The sequence below is a fragment of the Myzus persicae genome, unplaced genomic scaffold, assembly GCF_001856785.1.
Source record: "Myzus persicae strain clone G006 unplaced genomic scaffold, MPER_G0061.0, whole genome shotgun sequence".
NCBI classification, from domain to species: domain Eukaryota; kingdom Metazoa; phylum Arthropoda; class Insecta; order Hemiptera; family Aphididae; genus Myzus; species Myzus persicae.
In genome coordinates this window covers 279,327-295,214 of record NW_019102509.1, presented here as the reverse complement: position 1 = coordinate 295,214, position 15,888 = coordinate 279,327, and the positions used below count along the sequence as shown (strand labels likewise).

Genomic DNA, 15,888 nt, shown 5'->3' with positions numbered 1-15,888 from the left:
GAATGCAATAAAAAGCATTAATACTTAGTAAATATTATGTCTGTGAGTGTGTTGGTCTTCACCTAAGGTAAAAAAAAAAACGACAAATGTTTGAAACGTCCTCTGCGAAATACGAAATTATGAAATGTAGTTTATTAAGTGCTAAAAAAAAAATGCATGTAGAGATGCCTATCGTTTACGTTACGGGTTATTTTTACATATTCTCCAACGAGTGCCGTGCACCACGTCGGCGGAAACATTAATACAAAATTATTGTACAATATCACAGTATTCGTGTTACCGGAATCGAATGCAAAACCGTCAATTTCGTTACCGTGTATTCGTTATTATACGGGTAAATTGGCAAGGGTTCTTCCCACAAAGGGCGCCAACGTTTATAAATAGAAGCTATCCCACGACGACAGATACTACACTAGACTGAGCCTCACACACATCAGTTACACACTCGCTCAGTTGTCTGCTGACGTGCGTAGTAAACACCCGACAGCAAAATGAATACACAAAAACGCGATACTGTCCCATCGCACGAAACGGATTCGTGACACGTAGTCTGCTTCATCGCGAAATACCTAAAAAAATACCAATATTGTAGTAAATCAATTCGTCTAGCCTCCCTCGCAACATGAACATACTTTTCCGGAAGAATTTCCAGGCGGAAGGCTCCTCCAAGGAGAGAAGCTATTCCAGTGGTCTGGGTAGGAGGACGCCCAGCGGCAACACCAATGCACTGGGAACCGTGCGGAGGACCAGGGAATCCAGGTTAGCAGCTGTTGACCGTAATCGATAAGGATTATTATTTGGTTGCCGCCCCACGTACCGATTCACCCCTCGGCATTATAATAATATATTAACACATCTGTCCATTAGGGTGTTGAAACCGGTTTTTATGACCCTGTGAGAGGATTAGAGACAAATTAGGCGTGAAGCGAATTGAATAATAAGCGAAAATCTATTATCTAATAATAATTATAACAATGATTTCTCAATATTTGACCTTCCTATGAGTACGCAGTAATAATAATAATTATAAAAATACAAATTGCTTCTTTATTTTTGGATATAAAACACCTTCAGCACTTTCAGAGTCGATTTATTAAATGCACAATTTCTTTTACAAGAGTTGAGTAACTAGTTACATCAAGTTAAATTGTATGTTTTATACAATTAAAAAAATTTGACTTAACTTAATGAATTACATAGTATATCTTTTCATTGTTATCTAAATAATAAAATAATTTGTAGATATCCATTTTTACAACTATTTGAAGAATAAAATAATAATTCAAATTTTTGTTATTCTAGTACAAGAGTAAATCAGTATAAAATGCTATAAGTACAATACGCTTAATAACATATACTATTAAATTGTTTGCTTTAATTGCAAAACAATTATTTTAAGTAAGTTTAAGGTCAACTAAGCACCTATATACTAGTAGTTAAAAATTAAATAACTTTATTTATTTCTGTTTACATATTTATTTGTAAATGCCCAATTTATGATAAACATAAGAATTGTGTTTCTCATTTTGTATTCTCGGCAAAGCCACCTAACAGTTCAATGATCGTACATTTAAACTTATTACGGTGATTTTACACTTTTATGTATTTAAAATGTAAATATTAGTTCACGTTCTTATCAGCCACCAGCTATATATCCCGATCTTCGTTGGATAATATTTAATATTAAATTAATGAAAGTTAATTTTAATTATGATTAATCTAACTACTATAATGAAATACTAATATAGGCAATAATATTTTTAGGGCCCTAAGAAGCCTTTTCGATATTTTAATTTGATAACAAGTTATGAACATTTTCAAACCGTACGTTTGTTGTACATTTTAAAATGCTCATAACTTGTTTTAAAATTTAAATAAAAATAAAAAAACTATTCAGGACACTAAATTTAATAGAACTAACCTTAAATTTAAAGTCAATTTACTCTAATATTAAAGATAACTGAGAAAAATGGATTATTCGGAACAAGTAGGATAGATACGACACGGCATTCTCTTTAAACATACTTATAAAAATAAATATATGTTTTAAAATTCGCAATTTAAAAGACTATACATGCAAAGACTGAGTTTAAACCTTTAGTTTTCGCCCTCTCCGCCCCTACAAATGGATCTGGTCTAGGTCTCTAGGGACGTCCCTGGCCGGACTTGATGTGTTTTTCAACTGTCCGTCCGCGTCCAAGCTGATGTTGTGACAATACAGGTGTTCAATGATGATCGACTCGGATCATACTTGTCCGTTTAGGACCCACATACTCCTGGGTCACGCAAACTTCCCACAGGAGTTTGAGGACTTTGTCGGGCCACCTTTGCTGGCACAACCAAAACCCACCTCGGCGGTCCCACTCATACGATGGATCCGGAGGAAACAGTCCACGGGGAAGGCCGAGACGATCGTCACCAACACGCCACAATTCACTAACGCCGCGGGGACCAGTGCGAGCGCGACCGGCAGCTCAGTCAACAACAATCCAATTGACAAGGTTCGGCGTTTATTTCGTATATTTAAGATGACGCCAGCTCGGCACACACCCATCATAAAAACAAAAAAAAATGTAAAAAAAATATAAATTGCTTATAAAAGTGGTTCCAAGCGAAAAAGGCCCACACTGCAGGCTGCTACTGCAATTCCAGTTAAAAAATCAAAATTGTACTCGATACATTACATTTACATTAGTTTTAAACTTAAATTTTATTTAACTCTTTTGTATTAATAATATCAAAAAATGAAACATCAAAGTGTATTATTTTCTGTTTTTGTATAAATTTCGTTTCCTAATGACCTAAGTAGCTCTTTTTTGCCCGAAACTGGTTTCCCATATAATCTCATTACTACACTACAACCAATTATGGTACCGATATGGAACCACGTGTAAGTTACTTCAAATCAGTATTTGAATACCTATATTACATTTAATATTTAAAATGTTCTCAAAATGTCATTAAAATTACCTATTTAAATGCCAGACCTTTTAAAAACCGGACGTGTGGTACCCTCTTTAAATCACTGCAGCGTGAATATTATTATTATTATTTATTATGTTATTTATTATTTTATGATATTTACTTACCCATTGCACGAGACCATCTCGGACGTCGGGGTCATTATTCACTAATTAATATGAATATGTACCGTATAAGTACGTGTTACTTATTACGTTATGAGCGAATATTGCAGTAAATAATGAGACGTTGGACGTAACTTTTCCGATTCTTAACTTTATTATATATACATAATATATATTATATGATTGTCTTCCATAAGCAGTACGAAGTATATAATCTCAAGTATATTTTCTCGCAATTGAATATCACACATCTAAATCACAATATAAACATTTTTTCGGATTTTTTTATACATTACATTATTAGAATAAATTATTATATAATTTAAAAATATAATAAACTGTCGATAACACGAGTTTTAGTGATTTTTTATTATTCGATGGTGCAAAAATTAGTGATTGCCAATTATCTTTTTATTATGCTGCTAAATAATATTGAGAAAAAATAATCAATTTATGCTACTATAGTAAGCTGTTCCAAGCTTATACTAAGATTTACACAAAATATATTCAACTCGATTTTCTAATAAAATAACTCCGACGTTATAATTTGCATAATGAAATGGCGGTTCGTCGCAAAAAAAAAATAAACATTCGTTATTATAGTTATACTAAAACGGTGGTTCAATAAGCGAATGTCTGCCCTGTATTTTTCTTATACCTACTCGTCCGGATTATGATGGTAATTTTCGTTCCCTCTATTTTCTCATTCTTTTATCAAAATAGAAATATTATACATTCGTTTTTGCAGTTATTATTTCCTAACCTATTTTGTTCATAAAAAAATGTCCGTCTACAAATTACCACTTTCAGAATTGCAGAGGTCGCCATGGTTCGTATTCTACACTAAATAATCCTACTGGTACAAACGGTCACAGTACTCTCCATGTCAGAAAAGTCGATTCGGCGAGCATTGCCAATATGGATAAAGATTGTTTTATCATACCAATCGCTTATTTGGACCGATTCCTACCCGACGGGGTCAACGTACGTACAGCTTTGCTCATAACTCATAAGTAATTAAACGGTAATTTAAATATGTTGTCACTCATGGCGCGTATATGCTATTCTAGCTCCCCACGTCGCCAAGTCCAAACAAAACCAATGCTCTAAATATGGTCGAAGTAGACGACCCGAAAACTTGCCTCATGTTTCACATGATGACCACGTTGGAACCGATCGATCCTGTTTTAGAATCTCCTTTGTCGGATCCAATGGCCAGACAAACAGCAGCTGCTTGTTCGCTACTGACAGAAATAGCTGGAACAAAAGTAGCTTCGGAGGGCATGTTGCTGGCAAATTTAGAAAAAGACGGTAATATTCACTCAAACAGTCAACTAAAAATGTCTTAAGAGTTTAGTACACTTAAGTGTACGCTTCTGTATATTATAGTCTAGATTAGCGTACTTGCGTGCTATGCACAGATGTTCTTGTATATAATCCTTATTTACTGCCTAATTCTTTCAAAAAAATGTCCATAAAATAGTGGAAACTCAATATTTTTCATGTTTGAACAAATTATATGAATTCGTATTTTTTTAAGAAACTATCAAATATAAATATTTTCAACACGTTTTTAATTTATCCTAAACATATATTTAAAAAATTTGTTGAGCAATTAAATTAACTATAATATCACTTAAAAGCTATATGAGTATTATTACTAATTTCGTTTCTGTTTTTGTTTTAAGTGCTTTTATTTACAATATACTAACTAAATATTTCATAAATAAAATATTTAGTAGATATAGAACCAATGATAAAAATGTGATAATTGTTAAATAGTATAAAATATATATTATATATATATATAAATACAATGTTTCTAAGTCTTTGTGAATATGATATAATTATAATTTAGAATCTTAGTATCTATATTATTTATAGTACAACGTCTCCGGGATTTAATAAATTTAATTGAAAAACGAATTAACGCAATAAACCAATAGAATTATTTTAGTGCATATATACACATGAAGTACGGATCTATATTTTTGCTCATTACGTCTCTTGCTTATTTTTTTAGGATAATATAGATTAAAAAACTCGTATATTCATAAATTTGTTTATCGTACCCACTCGGTACATTTTGTATTAATATAGTGTTAAATTAAATTGATAATAATAATAATAATTGTGTTAACTGAATACGTTTTTTATTCTGAAAACGCAGCCGTGTTCCCGTTCATCACATATTACGTGTTGAATAAGTCTTCGGTGTCCAACCCTCGCGAAGTGGCGGTGAACGTCCGGAATACGACTCTGAAAAAATTTGACCCCAGGGCCATCAAGCACACCACCGACCATACTTTCGACTTGTTCACCGAAGTGGCCAACATTGTGTGCCCGCCGATGAGTCAGTCTAAGAGGCCTAGGGGTACGCACACCGCTTACATCATATCGGTGTACAAAGTATTCGACGGCGACGACAGCGAAAAGTTCGAGAAACACTGGCTTTATTGGACAGGTACATCGATAAACCTTATGTGTTCTATAGATATATTATAATTACGTATATAATTCTTACTATAATTAATAGTAAAATACAATTTTACCCTCCCGTATACGCCTACCCAACATTGCGTGCGAGAATAATACATTTCGATCTAAGAGGACGTCAGCGCACTGTTAGTTTTTTCCCTCTCTGGCCCAACTACATATAGACAAAACACATTAATTACACAAAATCATTTTTTTTGTGTGTTTCTGAGTTATCTTAGATTAAATCACAATCATCCATCACAAAAGTGATAAAGAATATTATAATTGTGGATATGATAAATCGTTATTGGATTGTCTAATAATAATTGTCTCATAACAATTTAAACGGCATTTAAATTTACAAAAAAAAATATTTTATTCTGAAAGTCAAATACAATGTCAACTAATAATAAAATATAAAACCGATACGTAATACCTTCAGACTAAGAAATGTCGTCTATGATTTCTGTAAATCTATGATTTTACTCTAAGATTCTTACTCAACATTCATAAAATGCGATTTTAGGTGAAAGTGTTGTATCCATGTTAAACGTGGGTCTGCAGAAAGCTGAGAGAGAAAACAAATATTGCGCTGACATCCTCTTAAGGGAATTGGAATCGATGATTTCCTGCCTTTGTCTAACACAAGCGCTATATTGGATTCACTTCAACGTACCGATTGATTTATTGAAGCGATAAGAATTCTAAAATCTATTCGACTCTGCTATATTTTTGACTTTATCCCCCTAAATCCTAAAAATGGAAATGGAATATTTAAATTTTTGGAGAAGTTAAAATCAAAAGTTTGAAAATCTGGGGAAGTCGGTCTCAAGTAGACTTGACGACAAATTCATATCTGTTTTTAGAATTCTTATCGCTTCACTTGAAACCCCTTGAAATGTTTAACTGAATGCCCGATCGACGCTTTTCAGGCGCACGCATGATCTACAACTATCTACCGAAATCCGCCGGCTTGAGGAGGATAACGTTACACAAATCGCAATCGAACGGAGACAAACAGTACGTGCTGATGTGCGAATGTGCCAATTTGCTACAAGACTTCACTTCCGTGGCCAAATTACTGCCGGCACTCAAGGCTAGACTGTGCGGTTGCACTGGAGTGTACCGATCTATATTCATAATTTAATGTTTAATTATAAAATAACATGTACTGTAACATACTGGTACCGCGATTTTAGAACCCACCTGTGCGCGCGTACACATCTCCGTGGTAATAACGCAAGCACGTAGCTAAGACTACGATCAGCGTATATAATTAAATACGATTTTCCAATAAATACTCCGAAATTTATACGATATAATATGGGTACCAACTTACAATACGTCTATAATATACTATATATTGCTATAATGATGTATAAATAATTATAAGTATTATTATTATTATTATTATTATTATTATTATTATTATTATTATTATTATTATTATTATTATTATTATTATTATTATTATACGATACTCGTATAACGTGTGTACAAATTAAATTACAATTGTATTTTATAAATGAGATTTTTGATTATTTTCATATTATTTTACACATACCTATCATACTAGCGTAGACACTAATATGTACATGCCTACACGAATCAAACTGACACGTCTCCGAGTTACCAAGTAAACTAATATTGACAACCAGCCGAGCACAAAATAATTATATTTCATGAATAAACAGCACTCAGTGGCAGCCAGTAAGTACCTACTACCATGGCTTAAATATACAAGGTTATTGCAATAGTACCCCCACTATATCATTTTATCACGTTAAGGAATTAAAATGGCAGCGTAAGGGGACGACGTATACTGGCTATATTATGATATTATATCCTATGATATGGACCGTACCCTTACGCTGCCATTTTATTTTTATTTGATAACAATTTGGCTATGTGCAATAACCTTGTATATTTAAGTCATGCCTACTACCTACGTACCTACCATAAGTACATCAAACTATTTGATGGCGAATGACTTAAGGTTAAATAGTAAATGTGACGTTCTATAATATCCAATGATTATAATTTATTAAACATTATGACATTGTATTATTACGACTAAACGATCAAAACATAGTGTTAATGGACATGATCTTGATATAAATGTATAGTTAATTAATTGAATCTATTACATAGATCTAATTAACACGCGTAAAGTGAATAAGTATTAAAAGCTATACGACAGACATAAATCAATAATACCCGGTTAGTATAAAACTATAAAAACGCATATATACTTTGCTCTAGTAAACTTGTCAAGTATCAACCTATGCATGTAATGAGTGCACTAATGTAAACTGAGTATGATGTGATTTGACTCTAAAAATACCTATGTGTATAACATAATAATACACATTTAAAAAAAAATCAAACTAACCATTACCTAGATAGTGCTTTGGTCTTATACAGAATTGTTGACTAGAAATGATGATAGAAAAAAATTTTAAAGAAATGTATTATGACAAATACTTCCTTCTATATCATATAATACTGTATATTGTATACACCTACATTTTGAATAGGTAATTTTGTGTTTTTATAAATATACCAGTTAAACTTGTAACCGAATAATTAACTGTGAGGATTGATGTATTTATGTGTAAAACCACATGTGTTTGTTGTTAAGAAATGAAACACGGGCGTTAAAAATCGACAGTCTACCCTTACTTGTTTCTCGGTAATAAATGAGAATAGAGTCATAAAGGCTTCGGCTCCTCTTTTATGGGGTGGGCACCTACCTAAGACAAAGTTACAAATGATTTATGACTTGTGTTACACTTGCAGCATCGTCAATATATTATTATACGTACGTATACTTATATCTTTTTTACACAACGATAAACCAATGATTTATCACAATAATAATATGTCATCGAATAGCAAGAAAAACATTTATATTCACAATATTGGGCGAGTGTAAAAAGAAAAACATTTTCGTACCACGTTAGATAAATATGGTCGATTTACAGTAAGACAGTTTCGTGTATCTAAGTATGTACGGTAATACTCTCCAAAAGTCCGAAATAATGTTTGAACTACAGAAACGTATACCTATTCAGACATTTGGCGCCGCGGTGCTTTTTTTTAATTCATAGCAAAATCCATTTTTGTTCACTTGTGTTGCGCAATGTGACAATTTGTCTTTTCTCCTTGATACGTTTCTGCTATATGTTTCATTGTTTTCCAATAATTATTTAAACCTTTTTTAAATATCGATTTTAGTGGCATGGACACCATACCTACCTGAGTCTATTCAATAATAGTACTCTACATTATACATTTATGGTTTATGCACGGTGATAACCAGAGATAATGTTATTATCGTGGGCCTGTAACCTAATGGACATTTTCTTTTTACTCCACCCTACACCCAAGGCCCAGTCCCCAGTGACTAAATAAATGTGAGGGAACGAATACAAAGCAGTAAAACGTGGATGGAATTACCTACTAGTTTTCAACCATTTTGACATAACATGATACTATGATGTTTAACATAGTACGTTCATAGCCACAATTTGGATTTTATTCTCGTGGTGGGTTTTTCCCTCTACATCCTTCTCTAACTCTCTTTTTAGAACATTTAAAATTGAAATATATATTATAGTAGCTGATCCCGTGCACTTTGTTACCTGTTAAAAATGCCAACTCTATATATGAGACTCGATAGTGATAATGCGAGCAGTACATATGCCCACCTGCTGTGGATTGAGGACCCCGCCTGATGAGTACTTTATATAAATAATATATGTTTTATTTTTATTTTGATTGCGGACACAATATAAATTGTTATATAAATTATTAAAAACAGACTAATACAATTTCTTGGGGTAAACAACAAAATTTCCAAAAAAAAAAAACAATTTAGTTTCAGACCCGGTCCAAGTTCGGAAGACGCACTATATAATCTGACGAAGTTTATAATTCACTCCTTAGAAAACGGTGAAAACCCTAAACCAATTTTTTTAGACTCAGCAAAGACTTTTGATACAGTTAACCACAAAGAACTGTTAAAAATTTTGCCCAATTTTAGAATAACAAATAAAAATGTACTATGGTTTATCGATTACCTCAAGAACAGAATACAAATGGTACATTTTATAGGTGAATACTGAATTGGGGAAAAAAATTATCTGTGATATACCACAAAGAAGGTGTACTTAACCAATTTTTTCATTTTGTGTGTGGATAATAAAATAAGTAACACTAAACTAGATGGATGCTTTGTCACATATGCGGACGATACATGTCTCCTCTTTTCTGACAAAACGTGGGAATCCGACCCCACAAAAGCAACGAATGAACTAAAAAAAGTCATACTCTTACTATCACTTAATATTTTTATTTTTCAAATTGAACAAAATATTATACCCATTGTATCAATATTCATAAATTACCATTCTCAACACTGGGTCAGCATTTCAGCAATCGGATAAGTACCTTTTAATAAAATTGTATGATATAACGGTTTTCTTATTTCTAATATTAAGTAGGTAGGTACCTATTTTTACGTAAAAAGAAATGTTACTATTAAAATATTAATTCTAACAAAAATTATATTTGAACTGTTTTGTATAAGTGCCTGCGAAAATGGGAATAACTAATAGGTATCATTCTTAATGATTGCTTTCAACTTTTCAAGGAATAGTATTTGATTGCAATTCATCAACCCAAATTTATAATCCGTAAATCCTTTATTATTTTGAGTTGGTTGCATGCATGTGTTATAGTAATATTGTACCACGATCTTAGACGACCGTGTATTATACTCATGAGCATTCGAGTACTCTACTACTCTAATGTTCACGATTATACTATATCGCAGTGTAACATGTTACCATAGAAAAGTGAAAATGTTTTTAACGGCAACATTTATTCTAATTTATAATCAATAATCATATACTTATAATAGCATAGACATAATAGATTAGAAAGCAATTAATTATTTCTTTAAGTCTATGGGTGTTATCTACATACAGACAATTGATAACAGTATCAAATGGAACCGTACACTGTACAGATATCAATTTTGTGTGAAATCAAAAACATTCAAATTAAATTATTGTCCAAAGAAAATTGAACGGTAAATTAATAAATAATACAGATAAACAATAACAAAACTCTTATAAAATTCGAGATTATTATTATTTACAACTGTTGCAGTCACACAGGATACAGCCAAATTACACTCCGATACAGTATGTAATTATTTGCATACATACTAAAATAATTACAATACTATATCCACTTGTTCATTCACTAATTCATACAAGATGATGCGCTACGATGAAGGGCAACTCACAGACCATAGGCCTTGTGCGGGCGTAAGAGCAGACCTCAAGATGTGTCTATTGGAATCGGACTGCTGTAAAATAGTAAATAATTTATTTTGTTCTAAAAAGAGTACCTACCTAATGCATATTTTATGGGCGTCCCAAAATTTTAATTGGTGTTGATTATAATTTTTAGGAAAGAAAGTTACCCAAAGACTGTTTGAAAGAAAAAAACTGTCCACCAGAATGCTTGGCATTACAAAATACATTTTTTGAATGCAAAAGGTCTCTTGTAAGTGTTAAGTTAATTCAGTTCAATAGATAATATTTTGTTAGTATTTATAATCAGGAATTTGATTTATAATATTTAGATTGGTTCATTTATCCTATAATAGTAATCTTCCCTTAAATAGTTAAATATTAAAAAATGCCTATGGTATCAAAATGTCAGAATATAAAAAAAAATTGATTAACTGCTATCATAAGTATAAGAAATAACCACTTTATTAGACGGCTAAAACAAATTATAAATTATTTCTACATATTAAACTCTAAATTGTATGTTGGGTATAAAACAAATGACACAATTAATCTATCAATACAACAGTATAATAATTTACATTTTTATGAATAAATTGAATTAAATTATTAGTATGTAATTGACTATAATTTAAAAACATGTTTATTAGCTTATTTGATTGTAAATTACTAAAATATGACCAACTTTATTTAAAAAACAAGTAAAATGCAAAATTTACAAAATTAAATATTAAATTCTTCTATGCATTATGCAAATAATTTTAAGTTTACCCTAGCAGTAAGTAATTAATAACTAGTAGTTATTACAAATAGAATATCTTATAACAAATATGCAAATGCTAGTATAAATGCGAATCCACTCCTTGTTTATAAGTTCTATGTAACTACATTGTTATATTAATATTATTGCATTACCAAATTACACATAAAAATATAAATATACTAATGTTAAGTTATAAAATCTTAAGAGGACGTTATTTCCGCAAGTGACATGTCACCTTCTTATAAGTGCATCACATACCAAATTGTACTCTCAGCAGATCGCGTTTAGCTCTATTAGCTTAAAAATTAAATTTAAGATAATTATATAGGGCATCTCATCGGCTTTTTATTATATTTTAAATTTAAAGCAAGTTTTAAGTATTTTATGATGTACAAACAATTTATTTTTAAATACTCATAACTCATCTCAACATTAAAATTTAATAAAAAAAACCCATGATATGCCATACATAATAATAGTAGCTTTAAATTTTAGGGGAGGTCAATTCTCTCTTATTTCTTAAACTAATGGAGCTAAACTTGATCTGCAGAGCTTATAATTTGTTATGTTACGCGCTTGAAGGGGGGAGACAACACATGTGAGTATAACATTCTCTTAATAACCATTATAATATTCAAATAATTGTATTTCAGTTGGACAACAGACAGCGATTCAGAGGAAGAAAAGGCTATTAACAGTGTACAATGTATATGGATTTCAAGACTTTCTCTGATGTTCTATTTTTTTTATAGTTGTTTACTTTTTAGTCGTCCAAAATAAAATGATTCAAAATTAGTTTTTATTTACACTTTAATTTGTATAAATTTCATTAACAAAACACATTTTATACATTACAAATATACAAATTCTTAAAAATTATATTTTGTATAAGTATATTATACTATAGTAAAACTGTACAGGTATCTCAGTCATTATTTTCTTTTGAAACTCCACAATTCTTTAGCAACACGTTTCTGTTTATCAGTTCCTAGTTCATTTACAAATGGTATAATGTCTAACAATATATCTTTAGGAGATTCGTGTACATCGTCAAACCATCCTTTAATATCCTTATACATTTGTATATCATTGGTATATTGGAAATGTTTTGGCTTTACAATTGATCTAAATGCCTTTACGGGTTTTTCATTTGCCAACATTAGTCCTCTGACAGCTACTGATAATGACGACAAACTTATATCATATATAGAAACTCCAAACATAAAATTTGAACTTAACATTACATCAGCGGCACTGATTGCATCAGCTCCTTTGCAAATGTCAGTTAAACTAGAGAAACGAGTTAAATAGTTTTCTTGAAGAAATCCCAAAACTGTAGTCGGTTGCATTGCAAAATTTTCAACCAGTTTATCAGGATTATGAGTAAATTTAAACTGAAGTGGAGAGTTTATAACTTCTCTCTTTGGGTATATAACACGGCCAATGGAATGAAATAAATCAAGTGTCTCGTCCATTGAAGCAGTAGAATACTTTTTACTGATTTTATTTTGGACGTTCATACAGGAAAAACTTAAACTTATAATTGATGCTCTCAGATCACCGTTAGTCTCATCGTATATAGCATTAAATTCAGTTGAATTTGGTATCCTTAATAATTTATTCTTCTGTTGTTCAGATTTGACAATTTGTTCCAATACAGCCAAGACAGATTTTCTTGTGATTGGGTTGAATTTGATTTGTTGCACTTTCAATCTTTCTGAGATTTCTGGAGAAAATAGATCACGAATAATTTTCTCGTTGTTAATAATAAACACAATTGGGAATTGTGAGGGTGTATTAAAACGCATCATAATATCATGAAACTCATCAGGCTTATCTAAGAAAATATTAGGAATATCTTTTATCAACAAGAATTGACCATTAGAAACACCGCAACTTAAACTGCGGTATCTTGTTGCGCCCCAAATAAAATCTTGGAACTTATCTTGTACATTTTGGTAACAATAACCATCGGTGCACTGGTCATAGATTGGTTCAATAGTCATTGGTGTTACCCATTCTAAACAAATGAAACCACACTGTTTGGCTATCAATTTCACTGTAGTTGCTTTCGCACATCCTGTAGGTCCAGTAACGAGTAAGATTTTACTTTTAATCAACGAATTATTATTTAAACTTTCAAACCAATGTTTCACTTCTTTTATTTTACCATTATGCACTGCTAGTTTAGAGACAGACTGAGGAGTGTAAGTATTACACCAATCAGAATTTTTATTTGCACTTTCAGCATGAGGCCTTTTTCTACTAGTATGCTTCAATGGTTTGATGGTTGATGGAATCTCTTCAAAAGATGGTTTAATCCATGCTTTTTTTTCAGGACTCATTATCTAAGAAATTGAAATTGAAATATCAACATTTTGTAAGACAATAATTATATAAATAAGAGTAAATTGAAACTAATACTAGTAAACAATCATAGGCATATCTAGACCATTTGATTAGGGAGAGACTGAAGTCTTGACATTTTTTTATAGCAGAGTAAGGTATGGAGACAGTACATGACTAATATATTCTGGGGGATTCAGCCCCCTCTAACTATGCATATGAATTCAATATAAAAATAGAAGAACACATAGAAGTTTTAATTGTATAAAAATAATAATAACTGAAACAGTTAATTAATTAAAAACTAATACTTACAGATTTCAGATTTGTGAATCCCAAAATTTAAATAATCATGTTTTATTTAGTAAGGTAGATACTATTAATTTTCATACGATAATGTTGATCAATAGGGCTAACAAGTAAGGTTATTGTATTAAAAGTAAGTAGTAACTAATCGATTGTATTGATTACTTCGGCAAACCAAATTTGAACTATTTGAAACTTTGAAAGTTTAAAAATTTAAAAATAATATAATTTGTTATCAATGCCGAGACTGGAGATGATAACCGCGCCTATATAGATAATAAACTCCTGCCTTATCATGGAGATAAAAGACGAATAGTTGAGTGATTATGAGATCGCCTCTAATTTATCGTTCTATGCCTTACTGTAGATCATATTGTGTATGATCTAAGTTCTATGCTCTGATCATAGAGTAAAATTAACATATAATTAACTCAAACAATTAACAGTAGTAAAAAATGTACGTAAATACTAAATTGAAATTTATTATTAAATTACATGCGTAGGTAACATTGTAAAATTGTATAATTAAAATATTACATGCGTATTATATTGCAATAGTGACATACTTTATTATGTTAAACCGACATAATATCTTAAATAAATTGCATTACTGATATCCACATTTTTAGACTTTCTAATCTAGTAGTTTATTTTTTTTGAAAAGGTGGTAAGGCGTTATTTGTCCAAATAACTTGATTCGTATTATAAAAAACTATTGTTCTCTTTATAATTTCAAGCTCTTCGGATACCGTGCTTAGTCGGAACTTTAACAACATATTTTCTTTTTCTAAAAGAAATAATTTCAATGCCATCTGAAAAAAAAATAATACACATATACTCACTGTATAAACATATTAGGTAATAGGTAGGTACCTATAAATGTACAACACATTAATACTTTATATCCACTATGTTGTCTATTAGTTGCTATATTCAAAAATATTCAAATTATGTTTTTGGTATAATAATAATATAATAGATAATATACAGGAGCATATTTAGGCACGGGCCAAAAGCTGTAACATTATGGGAATATCAAATTTTGGAAAAATATCGAAAAATGCGGCGATTGTAAACTGCGCCCAACGTACAGGTAAACACGAAATCATACATGTAAACTGCGCCCGAGTTCTTATCGTGTGTAAAAAGGTGATATGTAAACTGCTCTCGAGTTTTATCAAATGTAAAAAGGTGACATATGTTACATAATATGTAAACTGCGCCCGGCTAAACTTTTAAAAATTGAATAGCTATATTTTTGCCAAATTAAACAAAATTACAGAATTGCTTGTCTAAAATTACAATCTTTAATATATTTAATTCATTACATCCATTATATAGCATCAATAAAATCTTAAAAAGTACAATATTAGGACAAAAAAAAACATATTGTTGATACATATTCATCAATTGGAGTTTGACCACTATTATATTTATTAATTAAATGTTGTAACGTTTTTCGTTTATTTTTTGTCTTAGAATTTTGGTATTTAAAGGGTACATTTATACTATTTAGTTTAATATATGTTTCTATTTGAACTTCATTTAACTTTTCTAAGAACATGAAAATATTTGGATGAGTAGT

General features: G+C 30.9%; 4 protein-coding genes across 7 annotated transcripts in view; 2 read left to right on the top strand and 2 right to left on the bottom strand.

Moving 5' to 3' along the window:
* The first annotated feature begins 294 nt into the window (after window positions 1-294).
* On the top strand, window positions 295-6,733 carry LOC111032307. 2 transcript variants are annotated; one of them, XM_022312578.1, is made up of 6 exons: window positions 295-759; window positions 2,264-2,501; window positions 3,897-4,070; window positions 4,157-4,397; window positions 5,257-5,550; window positions 6,497-6,733. In XM_022312578.1, the coding sequence occupies exons 1-6, from the start codon at window positions 623-625 to the stop codon at window positions 6,709-6,711; spliced, it is 1,299 nt and encodes a 432-aa protein (XP_022168270.1). In that variant the 5' UTR covers window positions 295-622; the 3' UTR covers window positions 6,712-6,733. The 2 variants fall into 2 exon arrangements, with proteins under 2 accessions (XP_022168270.1, XP_022168269.1); XM_022312577.1 differs by having other exon boundaries at window positions 2,222-2,501.
* A 3,795-nt stretch (window positions 6,734-10,528) lies between these two features.
* On the top strand, window positions 10,529-12,453 carry LOC111032304 (cytochrome c oxidase assembly factor 5). The gene is made up of 4 exons (XM_022312575.1): window positions 10,529-10,659; window positions 10,740-10,951; window positions 11,046-11,141; window positions 12,305-12,453. The coding sequence occupies exons 2-4, from the start codon at window positions 10,850-10,852 to the stop codon at window positions 12,344-12,346; spliced, it is 240 nt and encodes a 79-aa protein (XP_022168267.1). The 5' UTR covers window positions 10,529-10,659; window positions 10,740-10,849; the 3' UTR covers window positions 12,347-12,453.
* Window positions 12,347-14,339, bottom strand: LOC111032302 (cell cycle checkpoint protein RAD17; the record flags this gene model as incomplete). Its single annotated transcript, XM_022312572.1, has 2 exons — window positions 12,347-13,999; window positions 14,313-14,339. Coding segments are annotated over 2 exons (1,443 nt in total), but the record flags the coding sequence as incomplete, so codon positions are not given.
* LOC111032303 (cell death specification protein 2-like) overlaps window positions 14,313-15,888 on the bottom strand; it is a 5,450-nt gene continuing 3,874 nt past the window's right edge. For 2 of the 3 annotated variants that reach the window (XM_022312574.1, XM_022312573.1), the window contains exon 3: window positions 14,313-15,115. In XM_022312574.1, the coding sequence (XP_022168266.1) occupies window positions 14,951-15,115 (165 nt within the window). In that variant the 3' untranslated portion in view covers window positions 14,313-14,950. Of the gene's footprint in view, window positions 15,116-15,176; window positions 15,607-15,888 lie in introns of those variants that run through there. The other variant, XR_002604300.1, reaches the window with a different exon arrangement.

What these genes read in the sequence shown, in the direction of transcription:
- LOC111032304 (XM_022312575.1), top strand. Translation starts at nt 10,850, where the DNA reads ATGATGCGCTACGATGAAGGGCAACTCACAGACCATAGGCCTTGTGCG. An exon ending in AATCGGACTGCTGTAAAATA is followed by an intron (nt 10,952 to 11,045) that starts GTAAATAATTTA and finishes TATAATTTTTAG; the next exon opens with GAAAGAAAGTTACCCAAAGA. An exon ending in TTGAATGCAAAAGGTCTCTT is followed by an intron (nt 11,142 to 12,304) that starts GTAAGTGTTAAG and finishes ATTGTATTTCAG; the next exon opens with TTGGACAACAGACAGCGATT.
- LOC111032307 (XM_022312577.1), top strand. Translation starts at nt 623, where the DNA reads ATGAACATACTTTTCCGGAAGAATTTCCAGGCGGAAGGCTCCTCCAAG. An exon ending in CGGAGGACCAGGGAATCCAG is followed by an intron (nt 760 to 2,221) that starts GTTAGCAGCTGT and finishes GTGACAATACAG; the next exon opens with GTGTTCAATGATGATCGACT. An exon ending in TCCTACCCGACGGGGTCAAC is followed by an intron (nt 4,071 to 4,156) that starts GTACGTACAGCT and finishes ATGCTATTCTAG; the next exon opens with CTCCCCACGTCGCCAAGTCC.